General features: G+C 42.0%; 1 protein-coding gene across 7 annotated transcripts in view; it reads left to right on the top strand.

Moving 5' to 3' along the window:
• Positions 1 to 2,502: 2,502 nt before the first annotated feature.
• LOC144064422 (para-nitrobenzyl esterase) overlaps positions 2,503 to 11,195 on the top strand; it is a 52,966-nt gene continuing 44,273 nt past the window's right edge. For 2 of the 7 annotated variants that reach the window (XM_077586968.1, XM_077587021.1), the window contains exons 1-3: positions 2,736 to 2,881; positions 5,519 to 5,789; positions 8,752 to 9,172. In XM_077586968.1, coding sequence (XP_077443094.1) covers positions 5,526 to 5,789; positions 8,752 to 9,172 — 685 coding nt within the window. In that variant the 5' untranslated portion in view covers positions 2,736 to 2,881; positions 5,519 to 5,525. The other 5 variants (XM_077586978.1, XM_077586989.1, XM_077586998.1 and 2 more) reach the window with 5 other exon arrangements.

Genomic DNA, 11,195 nt, shown 5'->3' with positions numbered 1-11,195 from the left:
GTGACAGCGTAGGCATGGCTGAATGGTTCCAAAAAATAAGTAGCCGAAAGAAGCCAAGCTAACAGAACAAGGAAAGTTGTAAAAACATTAAAGTAAAAAGTATAAAGTACAAAGTAAAGTAAAAAGGGATGTATTAAGAAGTATTAAAATGTAATTAAAAAAAAGACAGAAGGGCTGTAAAACCCGAAAAAACATAAGAGTGTACAGAGCTACTCCCCCTGGCTCCCGCGTGAACGCCGCCATCTTGGAACATGTTGATGTTAGGCGAATCAAAGTGGATTGATGCAATGTCGATTTTATGAGTGAATATCAAGAAGAAATTCTGTCTCCTGTGTCTACTCCTTACCAAACATTTTCCATAATCCCTGTGGAAGCCTGTTACGTGCAGATTGGTGTGTGATTTCACCTTTTGTCTGAATCACACCACACCACATTCCATGCAAAACAACGTAACAATTTTGTTTAGTGTAAATTTTGGATAAAATTTAGTAAATTATCAGATTGCGGCCCAGTTGGGCGAGTGGTTAGCGCGTCGGCCTCACAGCTCTGGGGTCCTGGGTTCAAATCCAAGTCGGTCCACCTGGAGTTTGCATGTTCTCCTCGGGACTGTGTGGGGTTCCTCCAGGTACTCTGGTTTCTTCCCACCTTCCAAAACCATGCATGGTAGGCTGTTTGGACACTCTAAATTGCCCCTAGGTATGGGTGTGAGTGTGCATGGTTGTCCGTCGTCTCCTTGTGCCCTGCGATTGGCTGGCCACAGATTCAGGGTGTCCCCCACCTCTGGCCTGGAGTCAGCTGGGATAGGCTCCAATACCCCCGACGACCCTAATGAGGATAAAGCGGTTCAGAAAATGAGATGAGATGAGATGAATCATACAGTATCTCAGAAATACCACATGCAATTATTTTTCTAAAGATTTTTCCTTCAAAGTAACACATTTGTACTCCCTTATTAAAACCATGAATATGGAGATGAAAATTGTGAAACATGGCGCTTATACGCAAGAAATTGCAAAATTAAATGATTTTAAGGGCCCGACTTAAACGCGGGGATGGCTAATATGCGAGAATACATGGTATTTGGGGTGGTACTTGCTGTCAAAGGTTTTAGACTCGCCATACAGATTGGCTTTGGAGAAATTTGATCATTTTAAAATCACTTGAAGAAATATAATATGTTCTTATACAGTTTAGTATAAAAAATACTTTTATTTTGAAATGGAAGATACGCATGTGTCGGACTCGAAAAACTGCGGTCAAGTGAGTCGCCGTTTCTCTTTTCGAAGTGAAGTCAGCCGCGCTTCATTTTCGCTTGCCCTTTTCCTTCAGGCTTTATCTCAAAGAGGGATGCATGAACGGAGAATAAATAAGACCATGACGTCAAGCTGTTCGAGGAGTGGATTTTATTTCCCTCTCATTCGAATTGCAATTTAATTAAATGTAAAGATGGCATATTGACAAATACACGTCTCTCTTTAAATAAAAAAAATAACATTACCCCAATGATTTTTTTTCCTGCACATTGGAGGAAATCCCAACGATGACGCCACCATGCAGTTCCAGCACAGAGTAATTTATAAATAGTGTGTCGTTGAAAAACTAAAAGGTATACAATAAACAGGGGGTAATTTGCCATCACTTGTGTTGATTTGAGATCGATAGGTAAAATGGCCTGAGAGCTACTGAAGAAAATAGGTGATAATAACAGTAATAAATTAATAATTAATAAATGGAGCGTGTCGTTGAAAAACTAAAATGTGTACGATAAACAGAAAGTAGTTACCCATTACTTCAGTTAATTTGGTGTCAATGCGTCAAATGACATGGGAGCTGCTGAAGAAAATAGGTGCCAATAATAATAATTAATAATTAATAATAATAATAATAATAATAGTAATAATAATAATAATAATAATAATAAATTAATCATTAATACATTGAGTTTTTCGTTGAACAACCAACATGTGTACGATAAACGTAAGGTAATCACATATCTTTTATGTAAATTTGGTGACAATACTTGGGAGCTGTTGAAGAAAATAGGTGCAAATAACAGTAATAAATTATTAAATGATGAATTGAGTGTGTCTTTGAAAAATTAAAATGTGTTCGATAAACAGAAGGTAATCAACTATCTTTTCTGTTAATTTGGTGTCAATAAATCAATTTGCCCTGGAGCTATTGAAGGAATTAGTGTTAATGACAGTAATAAATTAATAATTTTAAAAAGGAGTTTGTCATTGGAATAAAAAAGCGCCCAGGTCATTTGAGCTATTGAGCCCAAATCCAGACAAGTGGTGGCTGATTACCCCCTTTTTATTGCAGACCTTTAGTTTTTCAACGACACACTCCATTTATTGATTACGCTGTGCTGGAACTGCATGGTGAAGTAATCGTTGGGATTTGAAAACCACTGCCCGAAGCGCTTGATTGGGATTCGGCGGTGACGTCATCTTCTTTTTCCCTCTGTTCATGCGCGCACTCTCCCTCTTTGCCGTAAAACCGGAAGGAAAAGGGCAAGCGAAATTGAAGCGCGGCCGGCTTGACTACGGAAAGAGAAACAGCGGCTCACTTGACTACAGTGTCGAAAACCACGGTGTGGTAGCTTGGGATAATTAAGTAAGTCGTTTGATTTGAATTGACGTTGTGATCATACAAGTATTACCTATGTGAATATTTTAAAAGTAAATACTTTGTTCTTTTAGCTTTTATTTTGAAGTTGGCGCAAGCAAGCAGTTCACATTACCAGACTGCAAACATGCATTTACCAGTTTGGCAAATTCGATTATCTTAAATGGAGAATGGCTTGACTTCATTTTTTTTTCAACTTTTCTTGGCCGCAATACGTTTTTTTTTCTGTTCTTGTGTTGTCCATCTCGTGGTGAGCAAATGAAGATGCAAATTCAAGTGTATATACGTACAATGCACTGATTTAACAAACGTCTACGTTACATGTCTTAACACAATTTAGTTGTAATTGTCTTAACTTCTAGGTATACTTTAAGTGCATTCAATATCTGTATGCAACGTCTTGTATTTTCACGTCATATTTTGTTTGATATAAGGGAGTTGGACAACTCGTACGACAAATCTAATAATAAATAATAACACGAATAACACGTATTTACACGCACACGACTGTCTTCCATACAATGTTCAGATAATCTGCAGCTGCGTATTTTTTTAAAAATGTGTCTTGTAGCATACGTTCTAATGAAAGTTATGAATTGCGCTCCCCCAGTTTTAAGGCTTTGAAGTTTATTTACCACTGTTCGGCTAGTTTCCGGTGTGAAACAACTCGTCCCATGATGTATAACAAACAATCGTTGTACCAGCAATACCTGTGTGAAAGCAACATTTTCACGTATGTGTAAAATTCCAATGTAAAGTTAGTTAATTGGTATCTATATTTAGTTTAAACCTAGCGGGCCCACAGGAAATGGGTTTTTGTGTGCGCAACAAGTTATAAATGGGGTCGCACCACAACAAAGCGTACCAGAGAAGGAATTCTGTATCGTGTTGCTTTTGCAAGAGAAGTTCTCTATGTGAAATTAAACACAAAGTTTGTAGCTTTAGGATCTATCCTATCTGTCAATATTTGTACCATCAGGAATCTGAATAGCTAAAAATTGATATGAACTATTCCATAAATGAATAGTTTGACATACTCAATACTTTGAATTGTAAATATAAAACTGTATATGAATATTGTATTTTGAGATTGTATTGTTTGATTTGAATCGTTGCATTTAAAATTGAATAATTTAAAATAAAAATAATTTTATATATGAATATATTTGGTAGGGACTGGATGCATGGTGTAAGGCTGGTAAGGACGTCTGACTCACAATTCAGAGTTTGAGGCTTAAACTCTGGGCGATGTCCTTCCTGGGGCGAGTTTGCATGTTATCCCTGTGCCCGCATGGAGTTTCTTCGGGTACTTGCGTCTGTTTTCTCCCACATCCACAAAACATGCATGGTAGGCAGATTGAACGCTACAAATTGTCCTAGGTATGTGTGGTGTGTGGGTAAGAAGAACCCACTAGTCCAGTTGACACCAAAATGCCGGATGCAAAAGAGGACAACCAGAGGAGAGTCGTCCAGAAGGGGCCAACAGCAGCACTGTGTGCACCCACAGGGGACGCTCTACCACGCCACCTGCAACCGACCGAGTTGCGGTAACGCATAGTAAGCAATTAGGCAAAAATTAGAGGGCTGGAGCGCCCCCATGGAAAACCAGAGAGAGCAAGGGAAGGCGTCCCAGAAGGCCCACAAAGCTGATGGTGCACGGAATTGTAAATAATACATCGGGGCAAATGTTTACCCCCACCAGCCAAACTGACGGTGGCACAGTACATCCACAAGACTGCCGAGCATACTGTAAGATAAAAGGGCTGCCTGTACCAGGAGGATCACCAACAGCCGAGCAGTGAACATTGGCTGGTTAGTCCGACGGTACCATCCCATTGCCACCCCCCCATAGACGCAGTTGAGAAAATCACAGCACCTGATGAACATGCACGGGGTAGGACATCACCCGTCCGAGCGCTGTCGCCACCAGAGAAATAGGATGCAACCGCATCCCCGAAGCCCATCCCATAGCCGCCAACACCACCCATAGGAAAAAATGCTAAAAAAAAGGCGAGCTCGGAAGTTACCAGGGTGTCCGGCGTGCACACTGGCGCCGAATGCCCATCAAGAAGATTGTCAGCTAGCCGACATCGAGGCTGAAAAACTGCAGAAGTGAAACTCAGTTACTCCCAAAGGGAACAGATGAGGGACCCAAAGTCAGACTCGCCACAAGGGAAGCAGCTCAAGCTGACAGCAGCTGGGAAAGGAATGGCGAGAAAGCCACAGGATCTCATCAAGAAACAATCTATGATATAATCTGCCAGTTGAAACCTAAAGGCAGAAGCACACTCCTGGCTCCAAAAGAAGACGCTCCCCGGCGCCGCGGCAGGCGGAAAGTCCAATTGCGGGCGTGCTAACAGGCTGCACAACCCCGCCAGCATGGAGTTACCAGGAGAACCGACTGAAGATGAGGACACTGGCCCCAGCCCCGATGACGCAAAACCCAGACTAAACCTGTCTTCGTACACCTGGGAAGCAGAATCAGCCAGGTGACATGGCTCAGGCACAGCCTCCAAAGCCCCAGGAAGACTGTCACCCAAGAAGGCCGTGCCTTCTCCCAATACCGCCGCAGCACAATCACAGAAGCGAGTTGCTGTTCCCTGGCCGCAGAGTGGAAGTAGAGGCCATTGCGCCACGACACTCCAGGCACCCAGGCTGAGCGCCGGCCTCAGGCAACTTGAGTAGGGAGCCGTAGGGTACACAACAGCTTGAACCCTCCATGGCGTACGCCACAACATTAAGGCAGCAAGCACATGCAGAACTTGTAAACTCAAGAAGGCCTTGATCTCAACTGTCAGTGTGATATGCTAACCACTCAACCGTGTGTAGTACGTGTCACCTGGAATGCAATACATAGTGAAATTATTTTTTCTGTACCATGTCCTAGATAGAAGATGAGTGAGGACCCATTTGAGGTCCTGGAAAGAATAGAGTACCGCTACCTGGTACAGGAGGAGGATGAAGAGGAGATGCAATATGTTCGACACAGACACTACATCAGGCCTTTCTTGGTGCTGTCCAGACGTTGTATTTTACTTATCTGCCTTGGGGTTCTTGCCCTCCTTATTCTGGCCACTTACCTGGGCTATGTAGCCCAGACGCTTCCCCCTGGACTCGTCCAAGTGACCACTGACTGCGGCGAATTTAGAGGAAGACATGTGAGTTTCATATTTTTATAATTTAATTTATTGATTGAATTAGATGTGAGAAACGATTTTAGCGTTTACCTTATGATTTAATCTAAACTGATCTCACAAAAAAATCAGGGCAGAACAAGGACTTTTAAGAGGAAGAACAGGAAAAGACGTTTTCTCACAGGTTTGTGGGAAATCTTTGGTTAGCACGATGTCTCACAGTTCTGACATCAAGGCTCAATCACAGGCTCTGGTCTTCCTGTTTAGAGTTTCCATGTTCTCTTGGGCCTGTGGGGGTTGTCTAGGGGTACTACTGTTTTCTGCCACATCTAAAAACAATGTAAGATAGCTAAATCAAACACTCCAAACATCACAGATAGGGTGTTAGTGTGCCCTACATTTTGCTGCAGAACAGTTCAGCCTCTTTCCTGTAGTTAGCTTGATAGGCTCCAGTACCCCCACAACTCTTGTGAGGATGAATAGATTAATGAATAATGGCTAATTAGTTAACTAATATCCTCTAATCCTCCGATGAGTCATCACCTTATCGTGGGGGTGGGGTTTGTGTGTACCAGTGATCCTTGGACCTTTTATGATGAGACACATTGTTAAACGACATATTTCCTCGACCAGACGCGGGAGCCAGATCTGGGGGAGGGGCGCAATGGCGAGCGGCTGCTGGCCGGGCCTATACCCATGGGGCCCAGCTGGGAACAGCCCAAAAAGACAACGTTGGTTCCCCCTTCACATGGGCTCTCACCACCTGTGAGAAGGGTCAAAGAGGTCGGGTGTGTCGACAGTTGGGCGGCAGCCAAAGGGGGATCCTTGGCGGTCCGATCTCCGGCTGCAAAAACTGGCTCTTGGGACGTGGAATGTCACCTTTCTGGTAGGGAAAGAGCCTGAGCTAGTGCGTGAGGTTAAGAAATTCCGAGTCGATGTAGTCTAATAAATTAATTAATATAACCACCCCGGGCGGCCTGGTAGCACGAGTGGTTAGTGCGTCGGCCTTACAGCTCTGGGGTCCTGGGTTCAAATCCAGGTTTGCATGTTCTCCCTGGGCCTGCGTGAGTTTCCTCCAGGTACTCCGGTTTCTTCCCACATTCTAAAAACATGCATGGTAGGCTGATTGGACACTCTAAATTGCACTTAGGTATGGTTGTGAGTGTGCATGGTTGTCCGTCTCCTTGTGCCCTGCGATTGGCTGGCCACCGATTCAGGGTGTCCCCTGCCTCTGGACTGGAGAAAGCTGGGATTGGCTCCAGCACCCCCGGTGACCCTAAAGAGGATAAGGCGGTTCAGAAAATGAGATGAGATCAACCCCAATAATAAACCTGAGAACACTGAGAAAAACTCAACAAACAACTCCGTGATGAACAAGGGTCAGCACCAGAATCAGGAACTTAACGCCAGAGAGACAAGGATGGTCATATCTTGGCTCACTAATTACTCTTTGATGCAATGGCCTCTCTGCTAAAATCGCTGGCTTCTACAGCTCATTAAACTTGTGCATTCATAATAGGAAACCAACTCCAGCACAGCATATAAGATACAGGAAGTGTATTGTAAATAAGTGTCAGTGAGGCAATACTGCGTGGAAGTTGGGAGTGAAGTGGCAATTGAGCCTGTCTTGCCTGCTAAAACCAGAGATGGTACTCAAAAGTAACTCTTTTAAATGTTGCTACAGCAAAGAATCTGCACTTATACTTTACTTGATCTTTCATAAAGTGTTTCGTAACTTGAATTTGTAAGTAGAGATACCACTGTACTAAAATGGACACTTTGGTCCTGTAAGTGTTTTAACACCAGTCATCTTTTTATGGTTCCAATCCATGTTTTTTATTTATTCCCATACGGTCCCAATAATGGGATTAATTTAATATTGACTCCCATCCCACGGGACTCCCGCGGGAATCCCGTGACCTGCGGGGATTTCCCGAAATAATTTGTGCTCTACTCCCTTTCCCCATAATTTGAAGTTTTCTTTTTTGCACTTACCGTAAAACCACTATTTGAGCGGCACCTCTAATAAAACGGCACTTTGGTGGAAGAATTGAAAAATAGATCGGCATGCCGGTGAAATAGTTTTTTCTCAACCTGAGAAGGTGGTCAGATGGCAAGCGCTTTCTTGCCTGGGATTCATACTGTTGTCACATTAGCGATGCCACCAAGAAGCAATTGAAGAAGCTCCATATTGATGTGGCCGTGATTCCAGGAGGCTGCACCAAGTTTATACAGGCCACCGAGGTCTACTGGAACGCCCCATTCAAGGCCAAAGTCGGACAGTTCTACGAGAACTGGATGTTGCACGGCGAGAAGAGCTACACCAAATTCGGCAACATGGCGAGCACCAACAATGGAAGTTTATTTGAAATGGATTGTCGATGCTTGGGATCATTTGCCGAAGGATCTAATCATCAATTCGTTCAATGGATGCGGACTGACCAACGCTCTCGATGGCTCGAAGGATTGCCAGATCCATTGTTTCAGGTCATACGGCCTGATTCAGACTGATTTGCAACTTCTCCAGCAAGCGCGAGCCAGTGCTGGCGACGATGATCGCGAACTCACTCAGACACTCAACGCTGATGCGGAAGGTGATGTGAATGACGAGGACAGCTACAACAGCGACGTGTCACTTGATTTTCACGAGTGAATTTGTAATTACTTATTTGCGTACGTATTATTACGTATTTGTGCCTTTTGTTAAATAAATATGTATATGTTACCTGGTTTCTCTTTTCATCCATAAAATTTAACTCGTCTGCTCAAAACTATGACCAGCTACTCGAAAAATAGAGCAGCACCCTCTAATTGAACAGCATTACAGGGGAAAGTTTGAAAAATAGATCGGCATGCCGTTGAAATAGAGGTTTTACGGTATTTGTCAGTTTGTTGGTGTGTTTTTGCATACAGAGATTTTGATTTTAGGCTTAGAATCAATAATAATTATGTGATAGTAATGAAAAATATGATCACGATTTTGCAGAAAAATGGGGCTTACTCCTTTAAGGGCATGCCATATGCTGCTCCACCTGTTGGTAAACTGCGTTGGACACCTCCAGCCGACCCAGTGTGTAGGGATGGAATTACTGATGCCAGCCGCTTCCGCAGTATATGTCCTCAACTGCAACCAATGTCAAGTACAGGCAAACTGATGGGCCAAGAGGACTGCCTCTTCATCAATGTGTGGACACCAATGCTCAAAGCCAACTCAAAGTTGCCTGTCATGGTATGGATCCATGGTGGCTACCTACACATGTTCAGTGGTGGAGAGCCAGGCTACTCACCCACAGAGAGGCTAGCAGCAGAAACTGGCATTGTGTTTGTCAGCTTCAACTACAGACTCAATGCATTTGGCTTCATGTCACTGGAGATACTAAGGAAAGGTTCTCTCACAAACACATCAGGTCAGTTGTATTTTTATTATTGGAAGTTTAAATATTGCCTTGGCAGATGTGTCTGGTTAAAAACTTTTAGACCTCATATTTTTTATGAACATTTTAATCGTGTGGGATGAAAGATGCAAGAGAGTTTTTGGGCACTCAAAAAAATACGGAGAGGTGGGCAGTGTAGACAAAAAATCCTTCAAGAGTAGATTTTAATATAAATGGAGACAACAAAGAAAACTGTTGTATATACAGTCCTACCTCTACTTACGAAATTAATTGGTTACAGAACTTTTTTCGTAACTTGAACATTTCGGAAGTAGAGCATTACTTTATATGTAAATTCTTGAATTCGTCCTTCCCCCACGGTCCTCACACAATTACCAACTAAACCCTTTAAAATTGGTCAAAGTATCCCAATTTTGTATGAAAGATGTGTCAAACACAAAAATTTGAGAAAATTATATATATATATATATATATATATATATATATATATATATATATATATATATATATATAAATAATATATTATTGTCTCAAAATGAATAACAAGCATACAAAATCTCTGTTGAAACGCAGGGGGGAACAAGAGGAAGCTAACGGTAGGCAACAGAGAGATAGCAGACAAAAACGAACACATGAACAGATATCTAATAAACATAAAAATAAAAGTTCAAAACAATATTACACTGAACTTTGAATCTTTTTCATTAACGTTCTATGTTTTCTTTGGCATCTAATTTTTCACCCGTTTTATTTATCGCCACTGCTTCTTTTTGGTTTCGGCGGTTCTTGCTGACAAAGGTTTAGAGAAAAATCGATCTAAAGACAATTGCCTTTGATGCCTTTTCATAATGTTTCTAAATTGCACATGACAAACGTCATCAAAATGGGCGATCGCACGTCTCGTGAACACTTTTTCCAGTATATTTTTTCCACGAAGTCGGAAAGTTTGTTTCTCTCCGTTTTTTTTCTGATTTGTACTGTTGGAATGGTGGCTGATTCCTCCTCAGCCACCTTCTCGTTGAATTCCTCGTGTATTGCCGAGCGTTGTATTTACTCCGGCTCCGTAGAGAGTTCGTTTTGCTTCTTCCAAGCATAAGTTTAAGCAGACAACAGGTCAAAGATACATGCAGGGTTGTTGTTAGACAGCCAATGAGAGCCGAGTAGAGTGTAGCGACCTTCTAAAGTGAGAATCAAACATCCGCGACAATATTTTCAAAATAAAATAATGTATAAGGAATGCATTTACTTTTTGGGGTATTTTGGAACTTGGATCTTTTTCGTATCTTGAGGCACTCATTTGCATATAAAAAGCTTTCATAACCTGAAAATTTCATACCTAGAGGCATTTGTAAGTAGAGGTATGACTATTTTTATTTCCAACAGGCAAGTGTGAGTGAAATTGAATATTAGTGGGCATTTCTCTGTTCAGAAAGAACTTCCAAATATGGAATTGTTTTCTACAGCTCTCTAGTCTTAGCAGTTAAATTACTGTTTTACCGCTCAGGTGCTTGAGAATAATCGGAGGATCATTCTCATGGTATCCGGTACCAAAGCCAAAGCTTTTTTAACAAATAAAAACCTGAGAAGTGGGGCGTGCAATATTATTCGGCTGTTGAGCATTAATACTTTGTTGTGCCACCTTTTGCTGCAATCACAGCTGGAATTCACTTGGGGTATGTCTATATCTGTTTTGCACACTAGAGACTTAAATTGTTGCCCATTGTTCCTTGCAGCTAGAGTTCAATGAGGTTGGATCAACAGCAGTCTTCAGCTCTGCCCTCATATTCTCTATTGGATTCAGGTCTGGACTTTGACTTGCCCATTCTAACACCTGGATATGTTTATTTGTGAACTATTCCATTATAGATTTGGCTTTGTGTTTTGGATCATTGACCTGTTGGAAGATAAATCTCTGTCCCTGTCTCAGGTCTTTTGCAGACTCCAACAGATTTTTTTCCAGACTGGTCCTGTATTTGGCTCCATTCATCTTCCCATCAATTTTAACCATCTTCACTGTCCTTGCTTAAGAAAAGCA

This window comes from Stigmatopora argus, chromosome 2 (assembly GCF_051989625.1).
Source record: "Stigmatopora argus isolate UIUO_Sarg chromosome 2, RoL_Sarg_1.0, whole genome shotgun sequence".
NCBI classification, from domain to species: Eukaryota; Metazoa; Chordata; class Actinopteri; order Syngnathiformes; family Syngnathidae; genus Stigmatopora; species Stigmatopora argus.
The sequence above is the reverse complement of the archived record's forward strand: the minus strand, read 5'-3'. Positions and strand labels throughout refer to the sequence as shown.